This window comes from Pipistrellus kuhlii, unplaced genomic scaffold, assembly GCF_014108245.1.
Source record: "Pipistrellus kuhlii isolate mPipKuh1 unplaced genomic scaffold, mPipKuh1.p scaffold_m20_p_3, whole genome shotgun sequence".
Classification (NCBI taxonomy): Eukaryota; Metazoa; Chordata; class Mammalia; order Chiroptera; family Vespertilionidae; genus Pipistrellus; species Pipistrellus kuhlii.
This window is the reverse complement of record NW_023425529.1, coordinates 46855763-46873569: the sequence shown is the minus strand read 5'-3', so window position 1 is coordinate 46873569 and position 17807 is coordinate 46855763. Positions and strand designations below refer to the sequence as shown.

Sequence of the window (17807 nt, the reverse complement as noted above, 5' to 3'; positions counted from 1 at the left end):
TGCTCTTCTAAAAATTTGTTTTTACCTTATTCTATTGCAATTGTACATATACCCTTTTCCATGAAATAGCTACCTAAAGTTGGGCTTTTGTTTACTTAATTTATATTTATATGTCTACTGAAAGGTACATAACATCAAACTTGATTATAATGTATTATCCTTTATACATCCTATATAATAAAAGCGTAGGTGGTGTCCTCCCTCACACCATGCCCTCACATCATGTCATCACAAGATAGCCATACACACAGTGGAGATGTGGCCCAGAGGCCACTCTCCCTGGTGAGACCTGGGAGTCCATCAACTCTGCATAGCATGGTGGAGGCCAGTCCCAGGGTTGCTGCCACCTTGTGCAGAGGAGGTGGGTCCCGGTCGAGGAGGTGAGTTGAGGCAGGGGAGGGCAATTGGGAGCAATCAGGATGGCAGAGAGGGCAGTTGGGGGTGATCAGGCTGGCAGGCAGAAGTGGTTAGGGGCGATCAGGCTGGGAGGGGAGGGCAGTTAGGGGCAATCAAGCCAGCCTGGAAGGGCAGTTGTGGGCAATCAGGATGGCAGAAGTGGGCAGTTGGGGGTAATCAGGCTGGCAAGGGAGCAGTTAGGCATCAATCAGGCTTGCAGGGGAGCCGTTAGGATGTGAGGAGACTGGCAGGCAGGCAGGCAAGTGGTTAGGAGCGAATGGTCCAAGGTCGTGAGAGGGATGTCCCAAGATTGTGAGAGGGTGCAGGCCGGGTTGAGGGACATTTCTCCCACCCCCACACTAATTTTGTTTTAGAAATTAGTCCCTTTAATTTAAGTTATAAAACTTATGAGCATATTATTGTTTGTAACTTTCTTTATTTTCTTTTTAATGTTTGTGGAATCATAATTATGCGTTATCCTTCATTACTGATAGCAGTGTATGTATTTTCTATTTTTCCTTGAGTAGCTTTACTAGATATTTATCAATTTAATTAATCGTTAAAAAAAACTTTGGTTTCATTGAGTTTTCTTTGTTGGCTTTTTTCTGTTTTTAATTCCATTTGATTCTGCTATGGTATTTATTATTTCTTTTCCTCCAGCTGTTTTATGCTTACTTTGCATTTCTTTCTTAAATTATCTAAGATGGAAATGACAATGCTGTAATAATCAATTATTATTTAACAGGAAAGGAGTAAAGGGAAGACTGGATAATGTAGGCATGCTTTGCTAATTTAACACTCTCTCAAAGTATGTTCCCCGCTGATCAATACGGGAAGAGACTGAACAAAAGCAATTTGGACACATGTCCAATAAGGTCTAGGGGAGGTGGGAAGATGCTTGTCTGTCAATCACATCTGAGGACAAGTAATTTGCCAAAACAAGGGCCACTGCAAGGTTGGGAAGCTGGGTATTTACACTTGTAAACAGAGGGAATTTCCTCCTCTTGGCTCTTGGTCCTCTTGGAACTCCTGTTGCAGGGGGTGCACTCCCCTGCACATGCAATGGACTAATGGACTTGAATCAACCTGATGCTGAACTGGACCTGGCTGCAGCATGGAATGGAGACTGTGGCCACTGACCCTGGTGGTAGCTCTAATGAATCCCCAACTACACTTCTCCTCTTACTGGATGAAGGGAACTGGGACTTTGGAAATCAAAGGCTGGAATTCCACAGAAATAAAGCTTCCTACCATATTGCATCCTTCCTTGTGAGTCCAAGAAAATTCCTTTTCTTGAGATACTGCAAGAACTCCACCCCCAGCATCAACCAGAGGAGAGGAGGCATGCTCCTGTCCATTAGCACTGGAACTACTGGCTAATCAGTAATGTCAAAGGGTTCTTTCCTGTTCAATTTATGGAAAGACTGTGCATGTAATTGATTTTTTGAAGATTTTTGGTAGAATTCACTAGGGAAGCCATCTAAGTCTAGATCTTTCTTTTTTTTAAGTTTTTTGTTGTTGTTGTTGTTGTTGTTGTTTTGTAGTAAGGTTTTAAATTACATATCAACTACGTTAACAGATATAGGCCTATACAGGTTTTACTTTATTTTTTTTTTTATTGAGAGCTTTACTAGTTTGTGTTTTACAATGATTCTGTCCATTTATTTTTTTTTAAATCATTATTTTTTTGCATATATGTGTTTTTAGTAGTGATGGGATTCACAGCAGTTCACCTCAGAAAGTGCCATTTTGGCATGTGAATTATTTTGAGCTGAGGACAATCATGGCCAAGAAACTCAAGGAGAGGTATTAATGGTAATGGATTTCATTCTAATATAGTGTCATACTAAATATATATTACTTTGTTAATCTGATATTAAATTATTTTCTGCCTAAAATAATTTATATGTAAAGCCTGCACCAGGATGGCAGCTTGTACCAAACATTACTTTCTTTTACATAAGAAAGACTTCTCCATATGGCAGGACAAAAGATTTCCTTACCAAACACTTGTTCTCATCCCATTGTAAATTATCTTCATCCTCTTTGATGTCCAAGACCCCAACCCATTCCTCTTTAGCTTCAATTGCTATATAGCCTATAGGCCTGATAGCCTGTATGTATATATAAAATTAAATTTTATGTTATTCTTTTAATCTATCTCATGTCATTTTAATAATTTAACCAGTCAGAAGAACCTAGAAAAGTAGAAGATAAAAAATTTGTTCCTAATATCAAATTTATAAACTTTAAAATCAATAATTTGTACTGCGTCATTTTTTCTCTGATAATTCTAACTATACATACAGTAATTATATTATCTTCTCAAATAGTTGACTTTGTCTTTACTGTTTTCTGTGTCAAGAGTTCTGCTCTGGCCCTAACCAGGTTTGCTCAGTGGATAGAGCATCAGCCTGTGGACTGACGGGTCCCAGGTTAGATCCCAACAAGAGTATGTACCTTGGTTGCGGGCACATCCACAGTAGGAGGTGTGCAAAAGGCAGCTGATGGATGTTTCTCTCTCATTGATGTTTCCAACTCTCTATCCTTATCCCTTCCTCTCGGTAAAAAAACTCAATATAATATATATTTTTAAAAAGAGTTCTGCTCTGGTTTTTCAGTGACTATAGAACAGTCCTCAGCAAATATAGTCAAACCAATTGGATATTTATAAATCATATATTGAACTTTATTTTTAGACTCATACCTGAAATCCATGGAAATCCAGAAATTCATGAAAAGATAAAACATATTGTTAACAATTGTGGTTAATAAGGTGCCAGATAAATACATATTGAATAGCAAGGCATATTTATTTTTCCTTACTTATATAAATAACTTTAGAGTAATTAAATAAGTATAATTAAATAAATTAAGTTTTTTGTATAGAATAATTCTGGATTACATATAAAGAATAAAAAAAATAAATTGGAAAATAAGCATTTTCAACACTTAATGAAATAACAAAACACTTAAGAAATAACAAATGGCAACATTTATTAAAAATGTTAACTATTTAGATAGGAAAAATGGGCAGAACCTCCTACATGAAGCCAATGATATTTATGGCATCACTATGTGTTTACCTTATGGTGTAATACAATAAGACCCAGAGAGAAAGCAATAAATCAAATTAAAAATGTGGGGTATTCTAAATGACAAATAACCAGTCTACATGCACACACATATGTTATCATATATATATATAATAGATACAAACAGTAAATTTTAATGTGAACTGGGTTTTAGATGATGTTAAGGGATTTTGTTAATGGTGATGGATTTGATACTAATATAGTGTCATTCCAAATATGTATTACTTTGTTGATATGATATTAAATTATACTTAATTTTCATTGAGTGGTCAATATACTTTGTTGAGTACCAGACAGTTCACTAGGGTAAATTCAAGAAAGAAGGTGAAATCCATAACCTCAATAGGCACTTAATTTTATAATCATATCAATAAATAATTAGAATGCCACTTGTTAATGAATTGACTGGAGTCCAGGGGAAGAATTTATTCATACTCTGAGGGTATCATAGAAGGCTTAAAACAAAAATAGACATTTACCAGAGTTAAATGATAGAAAACTATACTCTAGGTTAAAGTAACCTCTTTTGAATGCTATTTTCAAGAAAGAAACGTAAGAGTTAATGTTCCTATGCATACAACTGTTATAGGGAATGATTGTATCATGAGGAAGAAATTGAAAATAGCCATATAAAAATTGTCAAACTATTTTTTTCATGAGCTGAATCAATTTTGTAAGAGATAAATTAAAACATATATTTCTCTCATGTACAACCATTTATAATGTGCCAACAGTATTGTGATAACTACACACATATTCTATGTAATTTTTCATACTTTACATGTGTGCTATCATTGTTCTAAGTTACATGAACAAAACTTCATAAACTACGTAATTTTATCTCTTATTTCAATTATACAGATGAAGAAAATGAACCACAGAGAGCTTAAGAATTTTTCCAAGGAATAGACTAGCCAAGGTTAGAGGGGAAAAGGATTGGGAGGGATTGGATGAGAGAAAGTAAAGAGATTAATTAGCCAAAGAACACAGATGCCATGGACACAGACAATAGTGTGGTGATAGCCAGAGGGAGGGTATGGAGGGTTGGGTGGAAGTGGTAAAGGAGAATAGGAGAATGGGGGACAGCTGTAATAGTGTCACAAATAACTAAGTGAAGGAAGGAAGGAAAGAAGAAAGGAAGAAAGGAAGGAAGGAAGGAAGGAAGGAAGGAAGGAAGGAAGGAAGGAAGGAAGGAAGGAAGGAAGGAAGGAAGGAAGGAAGGGACAAAAATCAAATAACAAAACAAAAGCCCACCAGGGCTTACCTCTGGTCAACAACAAACAAAAAAAGAATTTTTCCAGAATTATCAGGAGATTTAAAATATATATATATTTTTATTGATTTCAGAGAGGAAGGGGAGAGAGGCTGTGTGTTAGAGACATCAATGATAATGTTTCAGGGGATCGAGCCCATACCAGAGACCCCACAGTCCACAGGCCGGTGCTTTATCCAAACCAGCTGGGGCATCAGGGGATTTTTTTGTTAGTGGTATTGTTAACAGTATTACATATGTACCCCAATTCCCACTCCCGCCCTCCCCCCCCCCCACCCTTTTACCTCTTCCTCCCAGCCCTTGTCCTGCCCCAGGCCTTCACCACACTATTGTCTCTGCCAATTGGTTAGGAATACATGTATGTAAATCCTTTGTTAGATTTCTTCCTATGTCCAAAGTCCCCACCCCCCACACCCCACACCCCGAGATATGTCAATCTCTCTCATACCTCCATGCCTCTAGACCTATTTTGTTTGACTGTTTCTTAGTATATTCATTAGATTCCACTTGTGAGATCATGTGATATTTGTATTTCTCTGACTGGCTTATTTCACTCAGCATAATATTTTCTGTGTTGACCAAAACATCATTATGAAGTACATAACTTGATACACGATGAAATGCAAAATTCCTCATTATAGTACAATTACAGAATATACTTATAACCCCAAAATATACCCCATGCTCATTCAAGAGCCATGTCACTTTCTTCCCTTCCTCTAGCCCAGTAACTTACCTTTGCCTCTATGAACTGCTTAATCTGGACATTTAACATAAATAGAATCACACATGATGTGGACTTTTGTGTCTGACTTTCTTCAGTAATATAATGTTTACAAGGTTCGTCCATGCTGTAGCATATATTAGTACTTCATTCCTTTTTATGCCCAAATTAAGGTCCAATATATGAATATGCCACATTTTGTTTATCCATTTATCACTTGGAGGATATTTAGCTATTGTGCATAATGCTTCTATACACATGTGCATACAAGTATTTTTGTGAACATGTGTTTTCAAGTCCTAGAAGTAGAATTGTTGGTTTGTTGGGTCATATGGTAACTTTTTTGAGGAAGTGTCAAACTGTTTCATGAGTAGCTACACACTTTCAAGGACCCATCAATAATATATAAATCCCCTAGCAGTGCTAAAGTGGCTGTTATTATATTTTTTATTTGCATTTCCCTAATGACTACTTATTTGAACATCTTTTTATGTGCTTTTTTGCCCAGTTATATGTCTTCTTTGAATAAATGTCCAATGAAGCTCTTTTCCTATTTTTGTTGAGTTTTTGTTTTATTAATTGTTCATTTGTAAGATTTATTTTAAATAAATTTAACTAAGAAAGTGCAGGACTTACAAAAAGAAATGACAAAATTTTTTAAAAAGACATTAAAAAAGAACTGAATTGTTATATTGTAAATCAGAAGACGCCTTAATCAATAAGCCAAATTTATTTGGAGTCCTGTTTTGCTACCGCTAACTAGCCCAGAGAAAATCTCGCTTCTCAAATTCTGGGGTCCAATATGGTAGAAGTTTCCCTTATTTATACGTTTTTCAGCTCTTTCTCTCCCAAATTTGGAATGAAACTTCCGGATCTTCTGAGAAAAAGTCCTGTGTGCTAGTACTGGGTAGTGAGACCATATCTCAAGGCCTTGCCTAAGGCCAGCACTGACAACTCTATCTGGGGTATAGTTTATGGCCTCTCTGGAATGGGAGTAGTTTTATTTTCCCAATTATTTAAGCAAGCAAATGTTTACAGAAGCTAGAATAGCGAGATTAAAATTTTAAATAGCTGTTTTTCCAAGATGGAGGTTACTATGCTTCAGAATAAATGAAAAGACATTTATATTCATGGATAGTAGACTAACAAAGTTAATTAAGATAGCAATACTTCCCAAGCTGATTTATAGGTCCACTATAATTCTTATATTAATTCCAACTGTTCTTTTTGCATAAATGAGCAAGCTAATCTAAACAATACATGGAATTGTTAGGGACTCTGAAGAGCCAAAATACTGAAAAAGAGAAACTAACAAACAGAGAAACAAACAAAAGTCATACATTTCAGTTTCAAAACTTACTATAAAGCTACAGTATTTAAGGCAGTATGATTCTGGCATAACAATAACTATACAAAGTGATGAAATAGAATCCTTGGGATAAATCTGTGTAATTTTGGATTAGGCAATGATTTCTTAAATATAACACCAAAAGCACAAGCTAACAACAAGAAAAATAGGTAAATTTGACTTCATCAAAATTAAGATTTTGATGATCAAAGGACACTATCAAGAAAGTGAAAAGTATAACCCCAAGATTAAAAAAATGTTTATTAATAATTTATCTAATAAGGGTCTAGTAGATTTTAAAAAGCTCATTGGAAGGCAAACTGTGGATGAGGCTTTCAGGGCCTTGAAGATAATAACATGGGCTCCCTTCATTCTACAGTATTTGCCATAGGAAAGCAGTGTTGGCTTCCAAATTTTTAACTGAACCAAAACACAAATCTGAACTTAAATTATTTCTATTCCAGGCCACATGGATAATCATTATACCATGGAATATCTTAATGATTTTTTTTTTACTCATATTTCTCTGTTGGCATTTTATATCCAATACGGAACTCTATATTTCTTAGGGATTTCTTTTCAGGTCACTTTCTTTTTTATTAATCTGTCAGGTTATCAATACTGCTCCTTTCTTAAAAGACATCAAATACACAAGTGAGTATGTGCAAGAGTTAGCCAAAGGGAAGTCCCAAGAAGATTCAACTCAATTTTAAATGCTCCTTTCATTTATTTAATATATCCAAAAGGTTAACAGTTCTACTTAGTTTGTTCTCCTGAATATCTCTAGAGACATCTCCTGGAACTTCAGATTCATTGCCACTATTAAAATTTAACTCTCAAATAACTCATTTACTTAAAAACATTAGCCTTCTTCCTGATTCCAACATCTAAAAAATTAATTCTCAATGCAGCCAACAAAACAATATTTCTGAAATAAAAGTATGATCACATAATCACAGAATAGAAAAAACACACACACAAAAACACCTCTCATATAAACCCCCTGCCTGAGAATCACCTGTAGTCCATGTTTCTACACTGTACTCTAGATAAATTAAAAACCTATTTTACGGATAAGAACCTAGAGACTTTGCATTAAAATAATCTGATCAGGTAGGTGACTCTTATTCACTTCAAGATTTCAGGTTTATTTACCAAATAAAGTCTTAGTGCATGTTAGGACATACAAGCTTTTTATTATTTGAAGCCTACCTCTTTTTTCTTAACTGTTAAATACTGTCTTAACTGAGGCAACCTTTTCCCTCAAGGGCAGTTAACATTCATTGAGAATTCTGTCTAGGCCAGATGCAAACCTAGAATCACTTTAGACATACTTTGTCATTTTCAAAATAACTTTATAAAATAAAAATTATTATTATTATATCTACTTTATAACTGGAGAAACTTTAGGAACAAAAATTTTGAGAAATGTGGTCAGGCACACATATATGTCCGGATTTAAACCCTTGCTGATTTGCTGAAAAATCTGCACTCTGAATTATAAGGTTGCCAGTGACCTATGAAGTACTTCCTAGAGCCAGTGTATGTGGATATTCCTGTCTGTGAAATCTCTGATGATTAATATATAGTTAAAGTAGTTTTGAGGAGACCACTACCATGTCTTAGAGTGCAAATAACATATAATACTTGTGTTGATATCTTGAAAATGTGACTCTTACTCTAGCACAGAAAGGAATGCTAATCATAGAGAGAAATAGGAAGGAAGAGGTGCATTGTGCTAAAAGGTTAAAATGTTATGAGAGGGCTAACTCACTAAAAGACAGATTAAGTAAACCAGTAAAATTTTTATTTTACCCTTTTTCTCCAATTTTCCCCTCATTTTTTGAAGAAAATGGAAATCTTTTGGAGTGTATCCTTGAAGGCTTGTTTCACTTGCTGGTTCCTTAAAGTGTAAATGAAAGGATTTAATAAAGGGGCAACAGAGGTATAGATAACAGCTACACCTTTGGATAAAGTCACTCTTTCCTTTGCTGAGGGCTTCATGTAAATAAAGATGCAGCTACCGTAAGTAAGGGAGACCACAATCATATGAGAAGAGCAAGTGGAAAAAGCCTTTGTTCTTTTCTGGGCAGAGGGGATGCTTAGAATAGTCTTGATAATATATGCATAGGAGAGCATCACTAACAGCAATGTGACCACAAGTGTCACAACAGCTGAGACAAATGAAAGTAATTCTAGGAGACGAGTGTCTGTGCAAGAAATCTGCAGCACAGGAGAAGTGTCGCATATGAAATGGTCGATGACTTTGGAAGCACAGAATTCCAATTTCAGTCCCAAGACCAATGGTGGAAAGGTAATCAGAAAGCCAGCTGCCCATGAACTGAATACAAGGTGGTAGCACACTTTGTTGCTCATAAGAGTCAGGTAATGTAGGGGTTTGCAGATTGCTACATAACGATCATAAGACATCGCAGCCAGTAGATAAAATTCTGTAACCCCCAATAAGAGGAAAAAGAATAACTGAGATGCACAACCGTTATAGGAAATAATTTTGTTTTTAGTCACTATGCTTCTCAGGAATCTGGGGATACAGATTGTTGTCAATGAAACCTCCAAGAAGGAGAAATTTCGCAGAAAGAAATACATAGGAGTTTTGAGACGGGAATCCAGCAGGGTAAGGAGGATTATGGATAAATTCCCCATCACACTAAACATATAGTTTAGAAAGAGAAATATAAAAATCACAATTTGCAGTTGAGGGTCATCAGTAAGTCCCAGGAGAATGAACTCTATGCTTGACTGATTCTGCATTTCAGATTTGAGGCTATTAAATAGATATAGAAAAAGAACTACAAAAGTGGAAAAAATAGGAATTTATAAAACTACAGACATAGAAAAAAATATTCAGAATTGTAAAGAAGTTTAAAAGATTGATTCAATTTGATAAGAGAGATGATATAGAAAATTAAAGCATAGATAACCTAAGCAGCTTCTAATTGACTGTTTCATTTAAAACAGTTATCTGTTTATAATGCTACTTCTTTTCCCCATTTGAACTTGAAAGATAATTTAAATTTTAGCTGATCATTTTTAGGTGCGTTTAACACAGCTATATCAGGGTTAATATGCAATGTTTATTCAAAATTCCTTACTTCATCAAAACAAGTTTTAAATATGTGGAACATATAGAAACAATAAAGTTACATATCCTCTATAATTGAAATATTGTAATATATATTAATTACTTCTTCCCAATGTGATTCTTTTCCATTTTTCCTTATCTCATTTCATGTAATTGTTATTTTTCTTTAATTTCAAATGTATCATTCTTCTCATCAGTTGGATTTAATAAAGATGTTTTGATTATTCAATCTGTATTAAAATAGAAAAATATATAATAATTCAAAAGTCAGTACATATTACTTTACTCATACTTCAGAATTGCTTTCATACATGATCAAGATAATTATCCCAAATTATAAGTGACTTACCATGGTAATGTATATTGATATAATTCTCTCGTGGAAATATGGTAAAATCAAGAGTCAAAATAAATTGTGAATATCTCTTTCTTGTAATATTATAAAATATTCCATTATTTCAAGAGTAAATTTAATTTCAATTGTTTTTTGGAGAAGAATTTGAGACAATGCAATCTAAAAATTATATACGTCTGCTAATATCTTCCACCTTCATTCACACTCATTAAAACTACAGACCTAGGTATTATAGATAATTCCATTAGAATATCCTTTTATGCCAGATAATATTTTTTTTCTGTGTTTATCTTACATATTTTAATTTTTTTAAATTTCCATAAAACTTCTAAATGAAAAGGTGATGCTCTAGATTTTCTGGGAAATCTCAAATGAAAGGACCTCAAATTTGTAATAAAGAATAACTGCTTCCAATTGAACACCAATAAAAGCCACAGTTTTATCATTTTGCTTATAAAATACACCAAGGGATTAATTGAAATAAAAAGAGGAAAGAAAAAGAAATGCCCTCGGGAGACTAGTGTTAGGACATACCAATTATGAAAAAGAGAGATAGATGAGAAAACAAAGAAAGAAGGAAATAAAAACCACTGCAAATTGCTTTAACTATAAAACTGAGGAACACTATCCCAAAAGAGATATACTAGAAATAATTTAAACTCTATACTTAATGCAAACAAGAATTTCAGATTTTTCACTGGGACAATATGGCCAATTCTATTGGTAAGAAAATTTACCCTAAAAAGAGCCTCTCTCATTTCCATTAGTCTATGTGTTAGGTTTACATTAACTTGGTTGTGACACATCCCCCCCCCCCCCAAAAAAAAAACAAAAAAACAAAAAAAACAAAAAACTGGGATAAAGGGAGGCAGGTCTTAAATGTTTCCCTATTTCCCCATTATTTTCGAAACAATCTATAATAATAAAAGCATAATCTACTAATTAGACAGGACAGCTGAATGACCTTCTGGACATTCTGGATGTCCTTCCGGAAAAAGCCACCATGGAACAGGCCAAGGCAGAGGCAGGCAGGCAAGTGGTTAGAGGCAATGAGGCAGGCAGGCAGGCTAGTGGTTAGAAACCAGTGGTCCTACATTGCGAGAGGGATGTCTGACTGCTGATTTAGGCACGATCCCATAAGAATCCCCCTCACCCCATGCATGAATTTCATGTACCAGACCTCTAGTATAAAACATAAAGAAAAATAACAACAAATACACAATGAGGATCTTTTATTCTTGACTATTTATTTGGTGCTCCGTCTGCTATTCCACACAGTAGCATGTATATATGACAAAAGGTCATATTTTGCAGATCATAATCATTTTGGGCTGCAAATATTGACACTCATTTTGTGGATTATAGTTTCATCATTTTTCTGATGTTTTCAGAAAACTGTCACAGCTATTTCTCTGCCTATAATGCTCTTAAGATCTAATTCTTCATAATTTTATTGCATATACAAGTCTAATTTGGCAATTTTTTCATATTTTTGATATTAAACTAACTCTGTATAACAAAGTTGCTGTTTAATTATTATTTGCATATGTAACTAGTCTATCTTTATTTTCTGAATGCCCTTAAGATGCTACCTTTATCCTTACAATTTTAGCAGTTCCTACTCATGTATTCCTACTTGATTTCCCTCCTCATGGATTTCTTTTTATTTAACTTGCTTAATTTATTTTTGAAAAAGGGAAGAAAATACTCTTATTTATGACAATAGTGTATTGTCTTAATTTATGTTCAATTTCTTTACCACTTAATTTTTATATTGCATTGATAGTAAATGATAATGTGATATTTGTAATAGTATATTAAACACATAGATGATAGTTGGTAAACTCATTATTATGATTTTATGGCAACCAAAGGATCAAATATACAAACTGAAAATTGTCAGGGACTAGAAGGTGGGTACAAAATTTAAATGCTAGTTAAAGGGTACAAAATTCTAGTAATCAGATAAATGAATAAGTATAAGGAACTAATATACAGCATGATGACTATAGTTATAATACAGTATCATATACTTAAAAGTGACTGAGTAGATCTTAAATGTTCTCACCACACACACCCACACACACACACCACACACACACACACACACACACACACACACACACACACACATACACACCACACACACACAAATTAAAATTAGCCCTGGCTGGTTTTGCTCAGTGGATATAGCATCTGCCTGCAGACTAAAGGGTCTCGGATTCAATTCTGGTCCAAGGGCATGTACCTTGGTTGTGGGCACATGCCCAGGAAGAGGTGTGCAGGAGGCAGCAGATCGATGTTTCTCTCTTATGGATGTTTCTAACTCTCTATCCCTTCCCCCTCATCTCTATAAAAAACAATAATATATATTTTTAAAAATTAAAATTATGTGTGCTAAACTTGCCCTAACCTACTGGGAAAAATAATTACTTTAGTAGTAATATAATTTATTTTCCTACTTTTATTATTCTTCTTTCTCATTCTTCACTCCATATAAAGTCCATCTACTGCCCTTCTGTGTAATACAGTTGGTTGGAGTATTGTCCCATACACTAGAATGTTACAGGTTCAATTACCATTCATGACACATACCCAGGTTGCAAGTATGATCCCTGGTTGAAGCATGGATGAGAGGTAACCCATCAATGTTTCTCTGTCTTCTTTCCTCTCTCTAAAAATCAATAAAAAAATATTGTCAGGTGAGGATTAAAAGAAAAAAAAATATCCACTGTGTACTGTAGAAACACATCTCTCAGTAAGGGTGCCAAATGTGTCTAAAGTAATATGAATGTTTTACTTGGATTGAATAATCACGTTATAATCTTCCAATAATGTGCTAAAAGGGAGCAAACTGAACAAGAAAGTGCAAAACAAATTTCATGTCTCTTAACTGGCCCCTAATGCTGACATTACTCTTTTAATTTTTAGTAAATTTATTGACATGATATTGTTTAATAGAAATATATAGGTTTCAAGTGTACAATTTTATGATACATCATCTGTTTATTGTACTGGCTCCTACCACCCAAAGATAGATCTTATCTGTCACAATGTATTTGATACTTTTCCCCCTTACTACCTCTCTATACTTCTTCCCTCTCATAACCATCACTGACATCACTCTTTGGGCAGAACCAATAATAGAAGCAAAGATTTGCAATTTCTGAGACCATTATTTTTATTATTTTCAAAGTACTTGCATTCAACTGTATGTTTTCAACCCATCCTATCTAATAAAAGAGTAATAATGCAAATTGACTGTCACTTCAACACACAGGATGGCCACCCCATGTGGTCAAAATGGCCACCCCCATGTGGGTACAAGATGGCTGCCCAAGGTGGCCAGCAGGGGAGGACAGTTGGGAGGGACCAGGTCTACAGGGGAGGGCAGTTGGGGGCAACCTGGGCTTCAGAGGAGGACAGTTAGGGGCGACCAGGCTGGCAGGGGAGGGCAGTTAGGGGTAATAAGGCCAGCAGGGGAGCAATTAGGCATTGATCAGGCTGGCAGGCAGAAGTGGTTAGGGTCAATCAGGCAGGCATGCAGGTGACTGGTTGGGTGCCAGCAGTCCTGGATGGTCAGAGAAATCCCAGATTGCACGTTGGGCTTAGTATAATGTAAATGTTCTCTGTCCTCATTATGACTGACAATATTTGTCCAAATCCATTCATTTAAAATAATTGTATGCACTTTTATGTAAGGTACTAGTGGCCTGGTGCACAAATTCGTGCACATTGAAAGGAAACAAATTAGAAGAAATATTTTAATATCACTATTCACTCTTTCTCTGTAATAGAAGTGTCAACCAAATTCATGATCAATTGACAATGACAGATGGAAACACACATGTGCAATTGGCGCTAGCAAGAGATTTGTGTGATGCATGCTCAAGTCCACTTAGCTATTTATAGACATAGAATACACTTGCTTAATTAGAGCTACTTTCTGATTTAGCTAAACTTTTTTCCAGCCCAGTGAAACACTCCAACTTCTCTTTCAAGTAATTGTCAGAAATACAGCAGTAAATACCAATATGAGTTGGATTATTATTATAGATCCTATGCAGGGAGAACAAAGGGTGAAATATTTAACTGCAGCAGTGTTTGACTACGTTCTGTATAGTGAGAAAACCTGAAGTCATTTTCAAGTCCACCATTTCTTATTTCTTTTCAGTCCAGTCAAGCTTCTAAGCTTTCTAAATCTCCATTTTCTGTCTAATGAAAATGGGATTTCACCAAATCTCCTATCTACCTACTCAAGGAGTTTTGTGAGGATCAAATGAGATGAGGCACAAGAAAATGCTTCACAGACATTTGGTTACAGTGTAAAGTGTCTTCATCTGGCTATAAAGCTAGTAAGGTTCCTCAGCTGCAGAAACTTAAGGAGGCTAATTGCTAGAGAGGAAGCTGAGAGGTGCTATGTGATGTCATTACTTGGACGGACACTTAGCATATTAGCCTTTTATATCTATAGAGGCCCAGCACTCGAAATCATGGGCGGTAGCCTGCCATGCTCTCCACCCCACCCACCTGCCCACAGCCCCACCTTGCTAGCCTCCCTGACCACCACCTGCCTCCTGCCTCACTTGCTTCCCTGCCCACCCACACACTGTACTCACCTGCTGCCCACCTTGCTGCAATTGGAGCCTGTGGGCTGTGGGAGGAGGGACTGAGAGGTGCACAATGCACCTCATGGTGACTGGTCCTCACAGACCCTGGCTTTTTATATAGATAGATAGATGTTGCTAGGGAGAGGACTGGGCATTGCTATGAGACATCATTATCCAGCACCCAGAGCCACTGCTTCCCTGGCTGGGCTAGGATGTATGCTGTGTTTTGCACCATGGGTTCTCAGAAGCATTGGCTATGATTTGTTGGGCTGTCGCTCTGGGGGGATGGCTGGGCCTGTGTCCCACTTGGGGAAAGCCGAGTGTTGCTTTGTTGGTGCCAGGTCCATGGTACTGTTTGTCTGTATGCATCACGGCAGCTCCTGCATTGAGAGTCTGCGACCTGGTGATCAGTGTGTATCATAGCATCTGGTCGGAAGGTGGAAAGGACACTTAGCATATATTTGCCATATATATATAAATTTGATTAAACTGATACAAACAGAATGGATCAGGCATTTTTAGTTTAAAATGTATAAAAGATCCCCAACCTCATATATAAATAAAATAAAACTAACTATATTTCGTTTATGTGTTACTATCAATTGTAGACCTAATACTGTAATGCAATATAAGCAACTTTAAATTTATGTATATCTATATCTATATATCTATATCCATTTCTATGAGGGCAGAAGGGAAAGAGAAAGAGAGAGAGAGAGAGAGAAAGAGAGAGAGAGAGAGAGAGAGAGAGAGAGAGAGGGACCAGTGATGAAAGAGAATCATTGATGGGCTGCCTCCTATACAACCCACACCTTGGATCAAACTTGCAATCTGGGCATATGCCTTAACAGGGAATTGGACCATGATCTTCTGGTTCATAGGTTGATGCTCAACTACTGAGCCATGTCAGCCTGGCCATATAAAAAACTTTAAGCAAGGCTTGGAGATCAATTATTTCTACTCTAAACAATAATAATGTCACAAATGCCATATGCTTAATCATTGTAACTCTCCAGTTGAAACTTGTTTGTTAGAATCCCAGTTCCTTTCCTCATTTTATAGCTCTGATTACTGATCCCTTGAACCTTTAATTTCTCTATTCATTTTTCAAGTTTCATCATAACTGATTTTTAAAGGCTATTTTGATCCTTAAAATGATTTCATTTCTCTCTTTTTTCATCACAATGGCAATTATTACATGCTGTAATAATTATCAGATTTTGAGTTTTGGCTCACATTTTAGCTGAGAAAATACTTAAGAACACATGCAATGCTTAGCAATTAGCACATACATGTTGAAATAACCATGTATATCTGGCAAGTTTTAGTTTTTGAAAGCATTCAGTACATGAAAGTATCATTTATGGGAAGAGATGTTTCTAGTCAAAGATGGAATTTAATATTCTGAGTTGAAGAAAGCAGTTTACCACTACAGAGTTTTCAATTTTCCCTTTCATGTTTCAATAACATATTACTTACATCCCAATTTTGTCTCATTGTTTTCACAATGACAAAACCTTTGAAGCATATCCTTGAGAGCTTCTTTCACCTGCTGGTTCCTTAGAGTGTAAATGAAAGGGTTTAGTAAGGGAGCAACAGAGGTATTGAGCACAGCTACACCTTTAGTTAAAGACACCCGCTCCCTTGCTGAAGGTTTCATATACATAAAGATGCAACTCCCGTAAGTAATAGAGACAACAACCATGTGTGAGGAGCAGGTGGAAAAGGCCTTTGCTCGCTGTTGAGCAGAAGGGAATGTTAGAATAGTTTTGATGATGTACCCGTAGGAGAGGACCACCAACAGCAAAGTGATGACAAGTGTCACCACAGCTAAGATGAAGGCCATCAGTTCTATGACATGTGTGTCTGTACAAGAGATCTGCAATAAAGGAGAAGTGTCACAGAGGAAGTGATCAATAGTTTTGGAAGCACAGAAATCCAGCCTGAGTCCCAAGACCAAAGGGGGAAATATGATGAGGAATCCAGATATCCAAGAGCTGAGTACAAGCTGACAGCACACTTTGCTGTTCATAATGATGGGGTAATGCAGCGGCTTGCAGATGGCCACATAGCGGTCGTAGGACATGGCAGCCAGAAGGTAGAATTCTGTAACTCCCAATAAAATAAAAAAGAACAATTGAGTTGCACAACCATTGTAGGAAATTGTTTTGTCTCCAGTCAGAATGCTTATTAGGAATCGTGGGATGCAGATGGATGTGAATGAAATCTCTAAGAAGGAGAAATTTCGGAGGAAGAAATACATCGGGGTCTTGAGACGGAGATCCAGCATGGTGAGGAGAATGATAATGAAGTTCCCCGTCAGGCTCAGGATGTAGTTGAAAAATAGAAACAGGAAAATCACAATTTGCAACAGAGGGTCATCTGTCAGTCCAAGCAAAATGAACTCTATTTCCATTGATTTGTTCATTTCTTTATTTTTTCTATCAACCCAGAAGAAAACAAAAGTTAAATCACAAGTGAGAAAATAGTTTTCTTTATTCTCTACCATAGAATGTTCCAGATTCAGAAACTTACCAATATGCAAATATTTTCACCAATCTATTATATTTTGAGTTCATAAAAATAAACATGTCTTCTAATATCCATCATCTTTACAGAAATTCTAAATTTTTTTTCCCATCGGCTAGATTGAAATAAGTATAACTTACCACTTAATAGGGGACTTATTATTCAAAACTTAGCTCTACCGGTTAGTGTTGATCTATCTTCCAAAGACTTCACTCTAATAGACTATTTAAATAGATTATATATTTTTTATTTCTGAAGTTTACAAATATTTTAAGTAATTTTATTCCTTTTATTCATCACCAAATTCAATTTCATATACCCTTTCTTACATTTTAAAAATAATTTTATTTCAAATTTTTAAACTCCACTGCTTG

At 35.8% G+C, this 17807-nt stretch overlaps 2 protein-coding genes across 2 annotated transcripts; both read right to left on the bottom strand.

Annotated features, from left to right (window-relative positions):
* Nucleotides 1-8672: 8672 nt before the first annotated feature.
* Nucleotides 8673-9608, bottom strand: LOC118730600 (olfactory receptor 6C6-like). The gene has a single exon (XM_036458655.1). It carries the CDS (start codon nucleotides 9606-9608, stop codon nucleotides 8673-8675), a length of 936 nt encoding a protein of 311 aa, XP_036314548.1.
* Nucleotides 9609-16375: 6767 nt separating this feature from the next.
* Nucleotides 16376-17332, bottom strand: LOC118730599 (olfactory receptor 6C6-like). Its single transcript, XM_036458654.1, has one exon. It carries the CDS (start codon nucleotides 17330-17332, stop codon nucleotides 16376-16378), a length of 957 nt encoding a protein of 318 aa, XP_036314547.1.
* Nucleotides 17333-17807: the final 475 nt, after the last annotated feature.